This window comes from Salvia miltiorrhiza, chromosome 8 (assembly GCF_028751815.1).
Source record: "Salvia miltiorrhiza cultivar Shanhuang (shh) chromosome 8, IMPLAD_Smil_shh, whole genome shotgun sequence".
NCBI classification, from domain to species: Eukaryota; Viridiplantae; Streptophyta; class Magnoliopsida; order Lamiales; family Lamiaceae; genus Salvia; species Salvia miltiorrhiza.
The window spans coordinates 2521751-2543011 of record NC_080394.1 but is presented as its reverse complement, the minus strand read 5'-3'; the positions used below and the strand labels follow the sequence as shown (position 1 = coordinate 2543011).

Sequence of the window (21261 nt, the reverse complement as noted above, 5' to 3'; positions counted from 1 at the left end):
ATCGTTGCAATATAAATCCCAATGTTAATAAGATCTTATATAGCGAATTAGATCCAACTTTTATTGATGGAAGGAAGAAATGTTCTTAAAAGTTTTGCTTCGTCTGGAATACGATGTTGTACAGAATGTGTCGACAACACTCCACAATACACACATAGTATAAAGCAGCGGAAATTTAATGAAAAACGTGACACGATAATAAATTCAGCCCGCTAAAGATGAATCCTGGATCCGTCCCTGCTCATAAGGGCGACTTCTGGTATCCAGTGGAGTTGTTCCGACTGGAATTGACACCATCATCACAGCATTTATACCATCTCATTGTTTCTGAAGCCTGCCTTCTCCCTCTTCCTGCATAAAATCGAGTAGGGATGTTGTTGACGTACGACGCTTGAATATGTTATGCATCCGCAGACCTTTCTTGTAGCTCAACTGAAAAGAGACAGAAAAATAAAAAATGATCATCTTCTCCACATAAATGGCGGCTGCATACTTGGTTGTTCTAACAAGCAATTATCACAAAAACTCTCGTAAAACCGACTTTCCAATGACACAATTCAACATACAAATGACACTTATTCCAATGACACAATTCAACATACAAATGACACTTATGTTGAATTGTGTCATTGGAAAGTTGGTTTCACCATGAAACCGGTTTCACAGACAATTATATATATATATATACCCTTTGTATGTCTCTTTTGTCAGTCCCTGGCATGTTCTCATTGTTGTGCAATATGGTGAACCTAAAATTTTTTAAGTTTGCCAAATCCTTTATGAAGTGCCACTTCACCGGAAAGCTTCCACTCCGTTTATCTCGCAGCCGGAAATCGAAATCCACATCTCTGTGAAAATCCACTGGGCCAGTCATTTCTGCCATACCACATAACTGGCCACTCCCATCAACCTTGTTTTCACAAGGAGAAAAGCATCAGTCAATACTCAAGCAAGCTCATGAAAAAAACACAATTATAATGTGAAAAAAATGGTTACTGACAAAAAAGAAGAGGAAGATGGGGCAGCCATCAGCAACTCTCTGGGCATCCTCATATGCAGCATTAAGCTTCTTGTTTGCATAGGGAGTGCATGACCACGCGTTATGCCTAATACTCTTACGCACATCATCCTCACTATCTGACTTGATTACGAAATACTTTGCAGCACGGTAATAGTTGTTTAACTCAGAACAACATACACAATCTGATGCATGATCGGCAGAATAATATGTAATATCCGTAACCTGTGAGAAAAGAAGCACATGTTTTTAATGTCTTTGAACCAAATTTCCTAGGATCTTGAAATAAAACAATCACTCTATCATGAACAAGAATACCTCCTTCTCGTCCTCCTCCTCCTCCGGCTCCATCTTTAAATCAAGAACGGCATCGTATCTCCTCTCCTGCTCCTCCTCCTCCAACTCTATATCATCAAGGACGCGGAATCTGCAGTCACACATGTTTTAGTTAGTAAAAGAAACTATACAAGAGAAAGTTCCTTTTTCATTAACAAATACAAACATGTCCACCAAAAAACATACCCATTAGCAGCAAAATCATCGAGATCTGCATCGTAGGCTTCATGGGAAGAGTCATACTCACGAGGGTCCTCACCGAACATGCCTTGCCACTCACCCTCATAAGTAGGAAGAACAGGGGATCCATTGATTGGCTTTCCACGGGGCAACGCAACGCTGCTCTCAACGTAACAGAAAACTTCGATTGCATTGTAAATACCAAGCTCCTTGCACTCTTTCTTAGCCCAATCATAAACTCCCAGTTGATCCATTCCATGAAGAAACAAGAACGGCCTGTATATCGTCTCTGCTCCCACAACACCACCAAGAGAGACATTAAACACTGCATCCCATCCTTCTCTCCAAACCCAAGCCTCAAAATAGTAACCAGGTTCACTCCCCAAAGGCAAAGACGAAATCTGAGGGGCCTTATAACTAACTCCTCGTCGCCCGCAGTAAACAATGCCTAACAAATCTTCATCTTCAAACTTGACGAGGCTAAAACCATCTCTATGAGCCATTCGTGGTAAAGGCAAGTAAGAGAAGCTTTCCTCACTATAGTCGAACGATACAACTCCGGAACCAGATGAAGAAAACCAATCAGACGAAGAAAACCAATAACACTTACCCCTAACATATATAATTCTATTAGTACAAGAATTGAGCATAGATTCAGGACTCGGAATCTCCTTCCAAGAACCACTTCTTAACGAATACAGCTCAAAAATTCGGTTCGTGTACCCTAAGCCATGATGACGCCAAATTCTTAGTATTTTGTAATCATCAGATTTAGAATCGTAGCCGAGACAGCCACCATCAAAATGGATCCAATAATTTGGGGATGGAGAGACTTCCTTGGGAGGGAAAATCTGAAACTGTTTGGTTGTGGGGTTGCAAAGATAACTATTGCCAGTAATTCGATCGATGAAACACAACAAACCGCCGCAAGTGTTGGAATGAGAGTGAAGAGGGTGTTGGTTTGGAACCAGAAAAGGGAGGTCGAAACTTTCTTCAGAGATTTCGGATAAATCTAGCGGAGAAAGAGGAGTTAAATAGTACATACCGGACTGTTCATGCTTACGTTTCACAAGAAGCCGTTTCCCGTTGTCGGAATTATTCATCGTCGATAAAAAAAAATTGATAGATTTAGAAGAAGAAGAAGAAGAAGAAGAAGAAGAAAGGGAATTGAAGGAGGCAATATATATAGGATTCAAGAATATGGGCTTATAGTGTTGCTTGGTATCCAAGAATGTGGGCGGAGCTAATCGCCTACGAACAGGCTTATAAATAAACATTCAATTATATTATAATCATAAATTTGTCATTTAATTTTAAAATTGATTTTCAATATTGTAGATTTAGCGAATTAGATCTAACTTTTAAGACACTAACTTAAGTTGGTTTGACAATTGGGACAAGAATTTTCGAACTGAAAAAAGTAGATACTAATTAATAAGAGTATCCATAGTGTGGGTGACCTGATAGATAAGAGGCGACAGTGGGGTGACTTGATAGCTGAATTGATCTTTTTAGTTTTGATTTTTGTATTATTCATTTAATTTTAATTGCGCACATTTAAATAACACAATTATTTAAAATGAAAATTGCATTAATACTAATTACTAAAAGTTAAATATAAATTTAAAATTGAAAAAACATACAAGCCCAAATATTTTCAGTTTTTTCTTTACTACTCATTTAAATTAAGGGTTACGTACCATATTGCCCCCTATTGATAGCGACGTTTAGCCCCCTAAAGTCAGGGGATAGCTGCCCACTACCTCAACGTGACTTTTTGGTACCAATTTCCCCCCTCGCCTTTCGACGGGGGCAGCTCTCCCCCTGACTTTAGGGGGCTAAACGCTAGGAGGACCCCTATCGATAGGGGGCAATATAGTGCCAAAAAGTCACGTTGAGGTAGTGGGCAGCTCCCCCCCTGACTTTAGGGGGCTAAAAGCCATAGGGACGCCATCGATAGGAGGCAATCTGGTACTTAACCCTTTAATTAAAAATAAAAGCCCAAAGTCAGCTAAATAAAAGCCCAAAGTCAGTCACTCACTGTGGGTGCTCTAAGTAAAGCACATGCAGCATAATTCTCGGACCTTTTTAAGAGTACTTTTGGGCTTACTTGAAACTTAAATTGTCTTGTCGGTGCATTATTTTGTGTTCCGCTTTTTTTTTTTTGATAAATTATATAAGTAAATAAAGAAATTTAAATACTTACATTTATCTAAATCTGCAGCTTTGGTTATGGTCCAATTGCACCCTTTCAAATAAACGAGAAGACGTATAACAGCATAAAGACGTGATTCGCACCATTCAAAAACGTATTTTTCCATAAAGAATTTGCATCACAAACAACCCCAGAAACAGAAGTTCAATCCTTTGCAAGAAAAAACACATGAATTAAGATATAGAAATTACAAACTGTAGAGCTCATCTAAATATAACAAGTTACGCAAACAAATAATAATAATAGTAAATCATCATAAAATACGCACACTTTTGAAGCATCGAAGCATAAATCAAAAAGATCACTGCATTTAACTACAACAACTACAAGTGTATTCAAAGTCGATTTTGAGCAAAAACTTTCTTGACAACCTCTTGCAGTTTCTCATCTTTACCTTCTCCTCTTCTTAGTTCCTGAAGCAAAACAGAAATGATCTCCGAATTAACCTCGAATCCTCTCCTCCATGAAAGGAATTGCCACATCTTTTGGTTCTTCACCATATTCAACACAATAATGTTGAATGTCACACCATCAGGCACGCAGCCGCTCCTCTCCATCTCCTCCATCAACCTCTGCGCCTCCGCCTCCGCCTCCCCTTCACGCCATCGCGGTACAGGGAGTTGAGCATCATGTTGTAGATACTAAGTTGAGAGCACGCCAATTCTATCACAAAATTCTCAAATAGTAATATGGAGTGCTCAACGTCCAACATCAAGATGATGAAGTAATGCATTCAAACGTGGAGCATTCGATTGGACTATGATACAATATCCTTTGGCAAAACATCCTTCATCAATTTGAGAAGAAAATCATCTTCGGTTAGTATTTGATCAACTAGCATGGAAAGAGTAAAAACATCTGCCGAGAGACCCTTTTCGCGCATTTCCTCCAAGTATGGTATTGCCTTGCTAAGCTCTTTCTTCTTTAGGAAACTTCGCGTCATGATGTTGTATGTCACGTCGTCAGCTGCACAACCACGACTCTGCATCTCTGTAAGCAAACATTTTGCCTCCTCCGTAGAACCTTCTTGACAAAGTGCACCGATGATCATATTGTATATTCGAGCATTAGGTTGCACACCTCTAGAAGGAAGTCGGTTGAGAAGATCTCTCGCAACATCATGTTTTCCATTTTTGCATAATCCATTAATGACAGCCCCGTACATGACTCTATCAGGATTAACTCCTTTCCCTTCATTCGTGTGCAGAAACGAAAGAGCTTCATCAGTCTTCCCATTCCTGCACAACCCATCCAACAATGTACTATAAGTATACATGTCAGGACTAACTCGTCGAGCTTTCATATCCTCGAAAAGCTTCCAGCCCTCGGAAAATCTACACTTACTAAACAATCCATGAATCATGGTATTATAAGTACATGTATTATGCTCCGGACCTTTCAAAAGAACTTTGAGAAAAAGAAGCCAAGCTTCGTCTATTCTCCCCTGTTTGCAATATCCATTTAATAAGCTGTTGTAGCTAACAATATCAAGCCTAAGTCCCTTGTCAACCATGGAATCAAGTACTTGTCGTGCTTTGTCAATTTCCCCTCTCAGACAATACCCATCAATCAGCGTATTATAAGTGACAACATTAGGGCATACATTACGTTGCTTCATAATTTCCAACAATTCCTCAGCCTCTTTCATCTTTCTCTCCTTGCAGTATGCATCAATCAATATACTAAAAGTTACGACATTGAGAGAAATATTAGAATTAGTCATTTCATTCAACAGAACCTTAACATCCTCTAGTCTCCCTAGGTCACAAAACCCCTGAATCATCGAGCTATATGTGACAACATTGGGTGAAATACCCTTGTTGATCATCCTAGATAGGAGGTGGAATGCATCATCCACCATTCCACATTTGCATAGCCCATCGAGTAATGCATTATAAGTCTTAACATCAGGTCTCAACCTACTTCTTTCTAATCTACGAACTAAATCTCTCGCTGGAAGGACATTTCCGGATTTACAAAGCCCGTCAACCATCGCTAGAATCATACAATGATCAGGCTCACATATTCTGAAACGCAAAATCTTATTGAAAAATTTCCCAGCCTCGACCACCTTTTGATTTAAAAACAACCCTTTAATCAGAGTGTTGAATGTCGTGACATCTGGTCCGCAACCACTCTTGAAATATAGACCCATTATAGCAAAGCCAGATTTTATATCTTTCAAGAGACAGCAACAGTTGACAGCAATATTCATGGTGTAAACATTAACATGGACACCCATCCTAAGCATTTCATCGAACACGTCGAGGGCAAAGGAGTACTGCTCAATCTTTGCACTAACACTCATAAGTTTATTATACACGAGAACAGAAGGCTCCGGCCGCATGCTCTTAATTTTTTGAAACAATTCAATAGCATCATTTAATTCTTTAACACAGCTGAAATCGATTCTGTGCTGCTTAGGTTGAAAAGCCTCGGAAGAGAAGAGAGAGAATCGAGGAGAGAGAATACCCGATTTATGCGACCATCGATTGAGAAATCCTCTTCCATGAATCAAATTTATTGCAGAAACAGCAGCTCTTCTCCTCATCATCGTTAATCGGCGAGTTTGAATCTTTTTTTCTCTCTTTTGGTTAGGAGTTGTGATTGAATCTGAAAAAGGGCATGAAATTGCAACTGATGAAGTTTTCGATTTTGGATTAAGGCGACTTTCTCGTAGGCTCAGAATTTTGGGCTTGAATAATAATGATTGGGCTCAAATTATTTGGGCTACGAGAAAATAAAAAATGAGTATATTTTTGTTAGATGCTTTAAAACCTAGTGCATAATTAGTTTAATTTCTTTGTTTTAGTTTTATAAAAATGTATTTAATTTTGGGGTTATGGCAAAAAAAATACACGAACTTTGAAAAAAGATGCAATTTTTTTTAAAGTTTAATACTTTTATATAGTTAAATTCGGAAGTTTAATACCACATTTTTTTTTTGTTCTAGATTTTAAATCAATCTAAGTTATTGTCTAAAAAGCATTCTAACTCGACTTTAAAGTGGGGCTTCGTTGATCGAGATAGAATTGTCCTAATATTACTGAGATTGTATTGGTTCGAGATTATCAAGGCTCATAAGTCGTGACTAATCATATGCGTTATTGTCTCGAGATTAAGTACCGAATCGTATCTACCCAACCGAATAAGATATTATAAGACTAATCATATTTAATCTTACAGATCGAACAACCAATCTGTTGATTATATCACAATTATGCAATTTCTAAATTGTTTGGGGCTTTTAAAACACATTGTTTAAGTTATGCTCCTGTGCTGTCAATTTTGCAACACGAAAGGACAATCGAGACTATAAATTTTAAAAGCACTTAATACTCCCTCCGTCCGCGATATCGTTTCCATATTGTGGATGGCGCGGATTTTAAGAAAAATGGTGGATAATAGTGGATATATAGTGAGTGGAGTTTGGGTCCCACTATTGTTCTGAGTGGAAGTTTGTGGACCCTACATGGAAGTGGAAACGATAACGCGGACGGACCGAAATGACAAATGTGGAAATGGTATCGTGGACGGAAGGAGTATATGTTTGAGTATCGGCGTTGGATGCATGTCTAAATTTTAGTTCGTAACTTGTACAAATAATTAGAAATAACGAATTTACTATAAATCGAAAATTGAGGCAATAATAAATCCAATTTGATTCTTCTAAAAAAAATTGTTAATGATATCAAAGCTGTCCGTATTTGTGCAAGTCTTTAGGTCCAACAACAGTAATAATTTCTTAACAGACCCATTAATAGCGAGGTCACAGAATCCATTTAAGTCGAGCTACCTCTAATTAAAGATATATATCTGCATAATAAATCAAACTACAGTAATAATGAGACATATACATATTTAAATTATTCTTAGGAAAATATGTGTGTGTATATATATATATATATATATATATATAGAAATGATCAATTGAGAATCCACAAGTAGCGTGAGAATAGAGAATTTGTCTGAACAGTCGCGAACAAATCATTTCATTTTTAAATTATATATATATATATATATATATATATATATATAATGTAATATATGGTGTGATTATTGCGAGAACTATATTTTTTCATGAGAACAATATATTATATATTCTATAAAATTAATGCATTCAAAGTTAGATTTTATGCATCCGAAAAAAGGGAAAAAAAATATCGCTCTATCTAGAATTTAAACTCGAATAATTCATATTGATCAAAATGATGTATCCACCATAAGACTTCGCAATCAAATGGTTGCGAATAGTTCTCCATTTTGATTTCAAATAAGGATTCTTATTTGAATTTAACCTATAGGAAATGTATTAATAATTGTTAAAAAAATAATTACTGAATTAATTGAGAATTCATAAGTGACTGGCCTTATTATTTTTGTTTTTGGTTCTTTAGAAGTCTAGGATATATATAATTTTAGAATTTTCTTAATTAAAATATATATGTAATATTGTTGTTGAATATGTATGGCCCCCAAGCTTCTTCTTCTTCTTCTTCTTCTTCTTCTTCTTCTTCTTCTTCTTCTTCTTCTTATTATTATTATTATTATTATTATTATTATTATTATTATTATGGACCCTCGTAATATTAGTATTTCAACAGCGATCCTACACCTCTCTCTTTCAGAGGCTGAATCCTAATAACATGTCTTCATTTAATCCCTCTTAAAAGAAACATTAAGATTCCTATAATCCTATTATTATAGCCTTTATTTATATTATTTGGACCAGTCAATTGAACCTAGCTAGCCTATTTGATATACTATAATTCAAACGAGATTTAATTTGGTTGCAGGGACACGACCGACGATCATTCGAGCAATTTTTTCTAATTATTATATTTACGTTTTATTTTATATTTTCTCTGAATTTTTTATACGTTAAAATTATAATTTTGTCCGTCTAAATTTTCTTTCGAATAAAAAAAATAGTTTAATCAATTTTAAAATCCTAGTTTCGTTCTTAATATAACACAAAAACTTGAGTACAATCGGATGTATTGTACAGTCGGGTTGACCTGCACCCAAAATAATACATTTGCACAGTTTGGGTTAGGATGCGGGTTCGAATTACAGGCCAGGACCTAAGTACGAGTGCAACCCGATTATAGGGTACACTCGGTTGTATCCAAAACTACCTCTTACTATAATTGCACATCATGGTAATTTTACAGACGCTACAAAATTAGTAATCCTATTTGTTTTTCAATGTGTATTTCAAAATAGATTAACTTTCTCAAGTTGACTTTAATCTTTAATTTATAGAGCAACATTTCAACATGCTAAACGAAGAAAGAAAAATAAAATTCGGTTTAAACCAAACAACTTCCTATTACAAATTAATACTAGTCCCCACCACATGTTGAAATGTTGATCTATAAATTAAAGATTAATTAAAGTCAAGTTGAGAAATTAGGTTAATATAATTTATACAAAAATTTGGGTACAACCGGATGTATCGTACAATCGAGTTGACCTACACCACCAGGAACGGATCCAGAATTTGCAGATAGGGGAGGTTGATCTTGAAGGTATGTCAAGGGGGTTCGGGGGCGGCAGCCCCCGAGTCAAATTTTTCAAACAGTCCTTACAGTTCATGTTTATGTTCAAGTACAATCTTAATGGACTTAGAATAAGAATTCGATCACTAATTATAATAAATATTTGTTTTCTTTTTATTGATTCAATAACAAATATATTGAAAGCATATAAAAAATTATCTCTCTATATTTTTTAAAAAATTAATCTATCTTTTACAAGAATAAATTAATTTTTATTATTATTTTGAATTTTTTTTTAATGTTTTTGTGAAAATTAGACTGGCCTATGAGCTGAACTACATAAATATTAAGCTAAATATATTTAATACGTATAAAAAAAAAATTGGGATTGCCCAGTGCAGCCCCAATGAAAATTCGCCCATGTGCACCACATGATGTTAAGATAAAAATATCACTATAAATATAAATTACAATTTTAACCTTCATTTAGGATTACGGAGGAAATGAGTTTTTTTTAACATATTAAATAAATACATCTGTTCATGCATTTTACAGTTTTATTTATAGAATTTATTCATTATTCTCAATTCTCACAAAAAATAAATATTCAATAAAACCACAACCTATATATCCATATATATGCAATATTTTTATAATACATAATTGTCGGTGGAACTAGTTACACAATGTACAAGAAAATATGTGATTATGTAATGTAATTATAAGAAATCGAGCCCGGTTAGATTGGTGCTCAATTTATGAGCACACGCTTTACTTCAATTATATGATCGTTACGACATTTAATAATCTAAAAAGCCATTTTTACTGCAGCAAATAATAGATTTTAATCTCCATTATTGCTAGCCCAACACTAGTCTCAATAGGAGCAGCAAAACTTAAATTAAAAGAGCATGCATGGATTTCGTGCACTCATTTTTGTCGCACTTTTAACTGTTTCAAATGGGGCTGCATCCCATTATTTTTGTAATTAAATTATCAAAGTTTGAATGTGAAAAGGGATGGATGAATAATAATAATAATAATAATAATAATAATAATAATAATAAGTCCTACATACTTACCCTTTTTTCACGAAAAAGTGCTTCATTTCACTTTTTGAACCATTATATCCTACCTTAGCTTCTCTCCTATATTTAAGTATAAATTGTATTTTTATTCTATTTTTTTAACTAATAATGTATTTTTACTCTTCTTTTTTTGTACTAACACTACTCCTACAAATTATACCGTTATTATACTTTAAACAACTTTAACAAATTTATTAAAACCCGTATCACTCTCAAATGGGACCAATCTACGCACGATCGCCAGTCGTCAACTTTACTGATCAATCAGTTTTATTAAAACTTGTATCCACCCTCGTTCCACCATCATAAGCTATGCGTCTTTCGTATATATTCCGCCAATGAGCAAGTTTTTTTTACTCTATTTTTTTTACTAACACTACTCCTACAAATCGTACCGTTATTCTACTTAAAACAACTATAACAAATTTATTAAAAACTCGTATCCACTCTCAAACGGGACCAATCTGTGCACGATCGTCAGTCGTCAACTTTACTAATTAATCAACTTTATTAAAACTCGTGTCCACCCTCGTTCCACCATCAAAACCTACGCGTCTTTCGTATATACTCCGCCGATGACCAATCTCCGCGCGATCGTTAGTCATCAAATATGCATCAGCCACTTGTTCCACATCAATATGCTCTGCTCCAAATTTGTATACACATAGATTCCAAAAACAAAGTATTCAAATTCATTTGGTAGTGTAGGTGAAAATTGAGAAAAAATCTAGTTATGGAGTGTGTGTAAAAGGGCGGGAATGATGGTGTATCCACTTGTAGGCGAAGACAGAAGAGCAACAGCGGTTTAGGGGTGTTGGTTGAAACGGTTGGTTTGATCAATAAATTAAGCTTTGTGCATTTATTTTTGGGTGCCTTTTGCAGGAAAACGAAATAACTTCTTCACAAAGTAGAGCTACAACTTGTTCGCATTTGTGCTGTCAATTTACTGTCATGTGTTTGTGTTCTTACAGCACGTGGGGCTGGTTTTGTAGAAACTTACAACGTTGGATTTAAGCGACAAAGATAACGTGGAACATAATATAATCAAGAGGAAGATGATGCAAAGTTCGTTTCGTGTCGTCTGCCGGCTCTCGTATACCCTAATTTATATACGTGTCGATCGCACGTACGTAGGAGGAGGTTCAAATGAGAACGAAAAAAATTTATTAATCTTAGGTATATGATCGTGAAGATCTACGGTGCGTGAATGCATCAGATCTTGATGGATGATTGCAGCATCTGAGTTTGAAACCTAAGAGGAGCGATTTTTTTTTTTTTTTGGATGTAGTAAATTTAACTGCAGATCCAGTGAGTTTATACGTTCGATATAGTGTTCATACGTTTTGACCGTAAATAACTATTCTCAATCCTTCATTCGGATGCATCATTTTGACTATTGAAAATGATGGCCTAGTGTATTTCCAGTCGCCGCCTTCCTCTACCCCCCGCTCAAAGACATCAAAGCAGCGGGGGGTGGCATGGGAATAGGCAGCGCCGAGGATCGACCCACAGAGAGAGTAAACGGAGGAGAAGGCGAAGAAGGAGGCATCGTGAGTGAGGCGGCGAACAACTTCGAGAATTAGGGTTGAGGAAGGTTCTCCAGAATTTGAGAAATGAGGGTCGAGACTTAGAGGGTGTTTGGCAGAGCTTATAAGCTCTTTAAAATAGCTTATAAGTTGTGTATGAGTTTATAAGCTCATTCAAAGTATTTGGCAAAATAAGCTCCTAAACAACTTATAAGCTCTAAGCTCCCCAAAAAATAAGTTCATCTACCCCAACTTATTTTCTTATTATCTTATAACAAACACTCATTTTACAAAAACAATTCAACTATTATTTTTTATTTTCATCATATATCATTCTAATTTCATTTTTTTTTCGATTTTCTCTCTTAAACAAAGATTTTCTCTTACTAACTAGTAACTAAAAATTCTCCCTCTAGCTTAAAATCTTAATTACCCAAACACTTTGACAACTTATAAACTCTTTAAAATAAGTTTAGCCAAACACTCTCTTAGACTTGGGCCAAATTCAAGGTTGGATTAATTGTCCAATTAACTTAAATTGAGCAAAGATAAGGAGACAATATTTAATTATATTAATTCACCTGTTAATTGCCCTTATTTTTCTCAAAATAGATATGACTCACTTTCATTGAAACAATAAAAAAAACACACGACTCACTTTCGCTGCAACAAAAAAAGTATACGACTCACTTTCGCTGAGACAGAGCGAGCATAATTTAACTAAAGCCAGTCGATCAAATAGATGTATAGAGAGACACAAGTGTCCCCAAAATCAAGTTTTGCTTAGAAAACATCCCTTTCGCAATAAACACACATGCTACACAAAGAGAAAAAACGAAAACGAAATCCCATAAACAATTATCTTTTCAAATTTACCTATATATATATGAATTAATATAGAGTACAAAATGTCCAGAAATTGTCAGTATCTTCCACTTTACCTAACAAATTCAAAAAAAAAAAAAAAAAATCAAACAAGTACGCACGTATACTATTAAAACAAATCCTCGATTTATCATCATAAAAACAAAAACAAATAAAATTAAAAAATAAAATTACAATAATCAATCCGGAATCTGATAATCATCTGGTAGGCTGAAGCTATCATCTTGCTCATGCAGCCATCCAAACTTCTCCATGAAAGGATTGGCCAAATTCTTCTTTGGGTAGCCATTGATGAAACCCTTCCACACATTATCACCCTTCAAATCCCTCACCACCTCCCACACACAGCTGTTGCACTTGAACCCTGCCCCAAAACTGATCATGAACACCTTATCCCCCTTCTTCAGCCGCCGCTTCGCCTCCATGTACGCCAGCACGTACCACAGGCTGCTCGCCGACGTGTTGCCGAAGCGGTGCAGCGTCATCCGCGCCGGCTCCACGTCGTGCTCGCTCAGCCCGAGGCTCTGCCCGATCGCGTCGATCACCGCCTTCCCGCCCGTGTGCAGGCAGAAGTGATCCACCCCGGTCTTGAAGTTGATCGCCGCCGGCCGCCCCGCCACCGCCGGATCCTTGCTCCACCGCCGCCGGAGCCGCCGGAGATTCTTGGCGGCGAGGAACCGGAGGATCTCCCGGACCGGGAGGATCCTCGGGGCGATCTCCTTCAGGTTGTCGACGAACGCCCTCGTCGCGGCCTTGGGGAGATTCTTCCCGAGGTGGACGCCGACGAATCCGTCGGCGTCCTCCTTCTGCTCGCAGCAGGAGTAGGCGTCGTCGCTGGCGCCGTGGTGCGTCCGTACTAGGGTTTTGAGCCGGAACATCGCCCGGTCGGCGAGCTCGGCCTTGTTGGTCAGGATCACGGCGCAGCCGCCGGTGCGGAAGAGGCAGTTGGCCAGCATCTTCGACCGGTCCTTCCCCATGTACCAGTTGGGGCTGAGGGACTCCGACGTCACGACGAGGGCGACGGAGTCCTTCCGGCACCGGAACACGTTCTCGACGACGTTGACGGCGATCAGGCTCGCGCTGCACCCCATTCCGGCGAGGTTATACACCTTAACGTCGTCGCGCATCTTATACAGATTAATGATGCGCGACGACAGAGAGGGCGCCGTCGAGAGCATGGAGATGTTCACGACGAGGAGGTCGATCTCCGCGGGCCCCACGCCGGTGCGCTTGAGCAGCGCGCCGACGCTCTCGAGGAAGAACTCGTCCATCTCGACGAGTCCGTCGGCGAGGGTGGCCGACGCCTCGCGGCCGTCGAAGACCATCTGCGGGGCGTAGGTCTCCTCGCCGATGCCGGAGCTCACGATGGTCTTGAGGAGGAATTTGTACTCGTAGAGGCCGAGCTGCTTGTTGCGGCGGATGATCTCGCCGGAGAATTTGGTGCTGAGCTTGCGCTCGTCGCCGGGCTTGTAGCACTCGTAGTCGAGGATGTAGCAGCGGCGGCGGTCGTACGCCGCCCGTAGGAGGTGGAGGAGGGGGAGGAGGAAGAGGAGGGAGAGAAAGAGGTCTATAAGATCCATGCTTTCTTCAAAATTTGTTGAGTTGGGGAAAATGGAGGGAGAGAGAGGCTTATAATAATGGTGGATGAGGAATTTAACAGATGGGATCCTCTGTCCCACTATTTTGTGTGTACCATCGTGTACCACTCTTAATTTATCTATTTTATAATTATATTTTATAAAAATAAAAAATATTATTATATTATGAACTCTAATTAATATTTATCACTAAAAATTGAAATTTTTAAAAATTATATACCCTAACTTTGAATTAATGAACCCAAATAATCAATTATTAATTCAAATAAATATAAAAAATAATTATAAACCCTAATTGGATGAGTGAACCCTTGTTAATTATCTTTTTATAATATTAAAGCATAATAAATTAAAATTAAAAAAAAATATAATTAAAAATTACAATAAATTAAGAGTAGCACACGGTGATACACACAAAATCGTGGGACAGGGGATCCCATGTGGGAATTTAAGTATGTATCTAGCTCAAAACTTTTATTACATTTGAGAAATGAACAAGTTGAGCATGTGAAACATTATGTATATATAGACTTTAACATGCACAACTCCCACCAACTGAGATTGGTGATGTTTAATGCCATGAATTCTACACAAAGTGTAAAATAAAATAGGGGATAGAAACATGAGTCTCAATAAAATATATGTTTGTGTGAAAAGACTATGTAACAAACTAGATTTTGTGGACCTAACCCTATATCTCTTAGTATGGTACTTGAGTTTAAATTTTTTTAAGGTCACTAGCAGACTAATTTTTTTCGAACTTTATATTAAAACTCAGTGTTCGTGGATTACATTTGGGCCCAATTCGAGCTATTTTTGTACTTAGTATGGACTCAAAATATAGTCCACGGACACCGATATTGATCTGAAACGAGGCTCACAGATGCTGGAATTTAAAATAAAATAGTTCAATTTTGAAAGTTCGAGAACAATTGATTTAAATTTACAATGTGTCTTAAGATAGTGGCTTAAAAGATTTTTTTTATAAATTAAATAAGTGAATAAAGAAATTTAAAGACCAGCAAATGTCAAATTAATAAATAAGAGTCGTAATTATTACTTTATGAGCTTAATTTATTTATAAAATTGAAAAATCACACGGTCTCCTAAACTAAAAGATTAATATATATGTACGAAATCGAAAATGTAATTAAAAATAGTGTGTATAATTAACCCTAGTAGAATACGGTGTTGACGAATAAAGTTGGATTGAACCATAATATAAACAGGCTGTGTAGTAATTATGAAAAAATAAAATAGTAAAAAATTGATTGAGGATTTTCATGTACCATAAAAATCCCAACAAGCTTCCATCAATGATCTGACATATACTCCACCTACCATTTTTCACGAATCTTTAATTTTTGTAGACCATATATACATATTCATTTACAAAAGTTTGCTATTAATTACCTACATTTTATTTCCAAAAAAAAAAATTAATTTTTTATGATTAAAAATAATAATTAATTAAACAAACACACACACACATATATATAGGTTTAATTATATATATTCTATAGCTCGATAAATACGTGACATTTTAGTAAATTTGGTGTGTATTGATGATGTTGGAGATACAAATTTGAAATACCATAAATAGAGTACAAGGACTTTGACCATATATGAGATGAGATTCAATGTTCCACAATTTTATGTGTGTCATTATGTTTCATTTTTATATCTATTATTTTAATTATATTTTTTATAAAAAGTAAAATTTTATTATAATATTATTAATTATACTTATTTTTTATTTCAAAAAATTAAATTTAAAAAAAAGTGTATACCATAATTTTGAATTTATCTAACCTAGCTAATAAAAGTAAAACTAAATGATAAAAAATATTATATACCCTAATTAGATGGAATAAATTAACCCTAATTAATAATCACAAAATTAAACTTATACATACAAAGTTGAAATTGGAAAAAAAAAAATATATATATATATATATATAAAATACAATAAAATTGAAAATGAGACATCAAATATGATACACTAAATCTCAATCCGGTATCCATATATATAAACAATTTTTATTTTCTTTTTTATGCGTAAGCATGCATGTGTATCTATCTACATATAGAGGATAGACCCAACTCTATATTATTTGGACAATGTTGACTTCAAAAAAGCATAGTAGTAATTTATTTATTTTTTTCTCTCTTGAATGGGAAATAGTAATAGTATAACTCATATCAATTGAATATAACTATAGTACTCAAACAATTACATGACCAATATTTTGGATTTTTTTGATAAATATGATGCCTTTGTTTTAAATTTAATTAGGGTTTTTGCCTTATTCGTCAGCTCACTCGTCAGTACTTGACCATTTATATCTTTAAATATCCAATTTTAGAAAATATATATCTTGATTCAAAACAAGATGCTCATCCACAGAAAAAGATCTAAAACCAGCAGCTAGAACAACTAAACCAGAGAGCAATAACTGCTATTAATAGCTTTATATATTTATATATATAAATATAATATATTGTGCAAATTTTAGGGGCCATTAATTAGAAATTTGTACTATTGAGTATATTAGATATAATTGCATCTGCCCAACCTTAAACCACTTGTCCTTTTTTTCTTCCTTTTGTGATTATAATATATCCAAAAATTATAGTATGTAAATCTATAGGTGGAGTGTCCCATCAACTTCATATATATTGACTTTGTTATGGTGCAAATTATGTTTTTCAAAGATTTGGAGGTTCCTATATTTAGTATATTCTTACTAATAAAAAATAAAATTCGAATACGATATATTTAGAGCAATTCACATTAGGCTTACTCATCAGCCGGTTCAAGTCATCCTTAGCGATGAGCCAAGTGATGCATGGTGGGGTGACTCATATGGATAAGCCTAACTCATAATTTTTTACGTGTGGCGCATGCATTGCCTGGCTTATGTCGTCTTCGCCGATGACGCGACTGATGCAGCATACGAGTGACTCGTTCCAATTAATTCATATGATGAGTCAATTAAATATTGTACTTAATTTATAAGTGGCAGAACATGGATGAATCAAGTATTGACTCAACCAATATGAACGCTCTTAGATTTTGTGTGAATATATAAAAATTAAATATAAAAATCGTTGTCAACATTTAAGATCGTTAAGATTAGTTGCACTTGTAAGGAAAGCCAAGTTTACCAAAAGTTTAGTATCCACGTATTTAATTAATAAATGATATTCAAACGGCATAGAATTTAATATGTAAATAATTAGGTTTATGGTTTAAATTTCACTGTTTCCTCTTCTCCCAAGTAAAAAAATAAATGATTAAATAACATATGATGAAAAATTCTCCAACGTATGGTATATACTAACAAATCTGAATTATTGAATATGGTATGATCTACAGTTACTGTAAAAATTAGTATTATTACAATATATTGAAAAACATAGTCACATAGAAAAAAAAAAATATTGTGTTACTAGCAAAATAATTTATAGTCGATCTCATTTTGAGCAAATAACACTAAATCATTAATAAAAAAAAAATAGCCGTCATAACTTATTCATTTTTTTTATAATTTTTATATCGAATTAAAGATCTTCTCGTAATCTTTAATTTAATATCGATATTGAATATGTTTTCATGAAACAAAGTTAAAGATTTATTGAAAAGAATTAAAATACTTGCTTATTTTATGATACTGATTCTTTATATATACAAAAATACTTGTTTTAATTTTTCTCTTATAACAATCATAGATTTAAAAAATATTTATAATCATAGAAAAAAGTATTTGATCATATATAAATTCACAGCATCAAAATTTATACGATTTTTTTTTTTTTTGGCGGGGGTGGAACGAATAGAAGAAGAGATTCTGACAGAAAAAAAAAATCAGACATGTGGCATCTCTTGACTTTCCCAAAAACCGAAAGAGAATTTATAGCTAAATAAACCAAAATAGTACTCCCTCCGATTTTTTATAAGTGTCCCATTTAGCTCATTTTTTTGTTTCTCAATAAGTGTCCCATTTCAAAATTTGAGAGTATATTTATGACATTTTTCCTATTTTATCCTTATTTAATACTTGTATGAATGTAATAATTAGTTATATAAATGCATTTATTATGACAATTACTAAGGTTACAAATGTAAAATAACTTATTTTATTGGTATGTGTATTTTGACGGCTGGGGACACTTAATAAAAAACGGAGGGAGTAATTTTTTCTAAATAAATAAATTAGATGTTGGTTTCAGAAATAAATTGATTACGATTTTCGTAGGTTTTTATTGGCTGTCAACTACTTCTGCGACTGCAATTTTTTTGTAGTAACATTCAGTTATTTGCATACATCCCAATAAATCTGAATTATTGAATATGGTATGATCTACAGTTATTGTAAAAATTAGTATTATTACAATATATAAAAAAACATAGTCACATAGAAAAAAAATTGTGTTAATAGCAAAATAATTTATAGTTGAGCTCATTTTGTGCAAATAACACTAAACCATTAATAAAAAAAAATAGCCGTCATAACTTATTCATTTCAAATTCATTTTTTTTTATAATTTTTATATCGAATTAAAGATCTTCTCGTAATCTTTAATTCAATATCCATATTGAACATGTTTTCATGAAACAAAGTTAAAGATTTATTGAAAAGAATTAAAATACTTGCTTATTTTATGATACTGATTCTTTATATATACAAAAATACTTGTTTTAATTTTTCTCTTATAACAATCATAGATTTAAAAAATATTTATAATCATAGAAAAAAGTATTTGATCATATATAAATTCACAGCATCAAAATTTATACGATTTTTTTTTTTTTGGCGGGGTGGAACGAATAGAAGAAGAGATTCTGACAGAAAAAAAATTCAGACAAGTGGCATCTCTTGACTTTCCCAAAAACCGAAAGAGAATTTATAGCTAAATAAACAAAAATAGTAATTTTGTCTAAATAAATAAATTAGATGTTGGCTTCAGAAATAAATTGATTACGATTTGAGTAGGTTTTTATTGGCTGTCAACTACTTCTGCGACTGCAATTTTTTTGTAGTAACATTCAGTTATTTGCATACATCCCAATAATATTCGTTGTTACAATTTTTATGCCATAAATATATAGAGAGCCGTCGAATTCATCTAATACATTAATGAATTACTGTTTTCAATACTACTGTATTTAATCGGTCAGAATCATATATAAATTAAAATAAAAAATAAAAAAATCACAATATATGAACATATAAAGAAGAGTATTAGATATCAACATCCTCATGTATTCTTGATTTATTGCATCTATCGATATGTTTCAATGAAACATAAAATTATTCTATCAAATTTTGTTTAGGAAAATTAAATTCTTAAATAGTTTCCATATACAATTAAATCTTGCAGATCTTGTGAATTTTCATGAGCTTAATTGAATACTTCTATCACTAAAATATGGCAATCTTATGTAGATGCAAATAGAAAATTTTGTAAACTGTGAGGATTTACTTCTGAAGATTAGTTCAAGGGTGCGTTCTCTTTGATGAAAAATTGTGGAATACATATATTTTTCACTTTTTTTTTCATTCTTTTTACACGTTTTCTTAGTTGAAAAATCTTCTCCGAGCAGGAAGGAATTTTTTCTCGAATAGCCCATTTTCCAACCTTTTCAATCCAATTCATGATTATATATATTATTACAAATTATAGATGTGATAATATTTTTTCATATTGTATATTTTTATCATATTTCAATTTTATCTTCAAAATGTATAGTACAATATAACTCATCTCTCTCTTTCTCTCCATAATATTTTCATATATTTATTCTCGCACCAAAGAGAACATGAGATAAAAAGAGCGAGGACCACTAAAGTTTGATAAATAAATAAAAAATCATATTTTCTTTTCCCTTCTTTAACTTTCTAATGATATAAACTTACAACCAAATATAACACAAAACAGATAAAATTAATATAGATTAGTTCAAGGCTTTTGATAATTTTTATAATTTGGGCTAATTTTATTTAATATTCATATCTCATTGAAAGAGTGGATAGTAATAAGGTTAAAAAAAACTTAATCATTAATAAGCGTCGTAAAAATAGGACATTTCTCGGCCGAGAATTGGTCGATAAATGTCTTGCGGGTGCAACAACTTACTAACTAGTGTCCTATTTTACTCTAAAAAAACCCTCGAACTCGATTAAAATCCATATCTACTTTTTACGAGCTCACTTTTCTAAATAGGTTCATGCATGTGTGTTTTGCCCATGAGCTTATAATTATAAAGTCTACCAATCAAATTTCGTTATTGGATCGAAACCATCCTAGCTATAGCCAATATATACGTGCATTGAGTGTGTAAATTTAATTAATTGCAGCCGTATTATAGTTAAAAAGTAGTACATGTGATATTAAATCAAGTACGTAACTAGTAAGTCTAGTACTACTAGTATACAAATATGTAGGCAAACATCATCGAAATTAACTTGGATAAAACGGTCATGTAATTAATGTTTAGCCACCTTTCTAATTAATGGTTAATTATGGGTCCTCTAAGCTAATTTTACCTACTTATTGAATTAATTTATAATAATTCTACAAAATATGTACTCACATAAAATGGTCAAAATATAGTATAAAAAAATCGATCAATTTTTTTTGTAAATAAATGATTGAGTTTTTTTTTTCATATAAATATTGAGTATGGCTGAGGTTTAAATATGAGTGGTAGTTTTTTTTTTTTTTTTAATATGAATCGATGAAAATAATGATAAAATTATTATAGTATAATTTTTCGTGGACGGAGTGAGTGTATATATTTCTTATAAAAGTAGGTAGAATTTGTCTTTGCTATAGTAAAATTAATAGATTTGGCTTTGGCTCATATTGATTATGACATTATGTCAGCAAATTAATTTATCATAATAATT

General features: G+C 33.9%; 3 protein-coding genes across 3 annotated transcripts; all 3 read right to left on the bottom strand.

The window, feature by feature from the left end:
- Positions 1–93: 93 nt before the first annotated feature.
- LOC130997061 (uncharacterized) lies at positions 94–2677 on the bottom strand. Its single transcript, XM_057922338.1, has 5 exons — positions 1541–2677; positions 1337–1445; positions 1001–1243; positions 689–910; positions 94–432 (listed from the first exon to the last, which is right to left on the bottom strand). The coding sequence occupies exons 1-5, from the start codon at positions 2635–2637 to the stop codon at positions 319–321; spliced, it is 1785 nt and encodes a 594-aa protein (XP_057778321.1). The 5' UTR covers positions 2638–2677; the 3' UTR covers positions 94–318.
- Positions 2678–4019: 1342 nt separating this feature from the next.
- Positions 4020–6423, bottom strand: LOC130999961 (putative pentatricopeptide repeat-containing protein At1g12700, mitochondrial). The gene has a single exon (XM_057925673.1). The coding sequence runs from the start codon at positions 6301–6303 to the stop codon at positions 4507–4509; it is 1797 nt and encodes a 598-aa protein (XP_057781656.1). The 5' UTR covers positions 6304–6423; the 3' UTR covers positions 4020–4506.
- A 6430-nt stretch (positions 6424–12853) lies between these two features.
- Positions 12854–14400, bottom strand: LOC130999960 (3-ketoacyl-CoA synthase 12). The gene has a single exon (XM_057925672.1). The coding sequence runs from the start codon at positions 14327–14329 to the stop codon at positions 12929–12931; it is 1401 nt and encodes a 466-aa protein (XP_057781655.1). The 5' UTR covers positions 14330–14400; the 3' UTR covers positions 12854–12928.
- Positions 14401–21261: the final 6861 nt, after the last annotated feature.

Excerpts from the sequence above, each read along its gene's own strand:
- LOC130997061 (XM_057922338.1), bottom strand. The coding sequence starts at position 2,637 with ATGAATAATTCCGACAACGGGAAACGGCTTCTTGTGAAACGTAAGCAT. Across the intron at positions 1,446-1,540 it reads GATGATTTTGCTGCTAATGG|ATTCCGCGTCCTTGATGATA; the intron begins GTATGTTTTTTG and ends GTGTGACTGCAG. Across the intron at positions 433-688 it reads ACAAAAGAGACATACAAAGG|TTGAGCTACAAGAAAGGTCT; the intron begins GTATATATATAT and ends GTCTCTTTTCAG.
- LOC130999960 (XM_057925672.1), bottom strand. The coding sequence starts at position 14,329 with ATGGATCTTATAGACCTCTTTCTCTCCCTCCTCTTCCTCCTCCCCCTC.
- LOC130999961 (XM_057925673.1), bottom strand. The coding sequence starts at position 6,303 with ATGATGAGGAGAAGAGCTGCTGTTTCTGCAATAAATTTGATTCATGGA.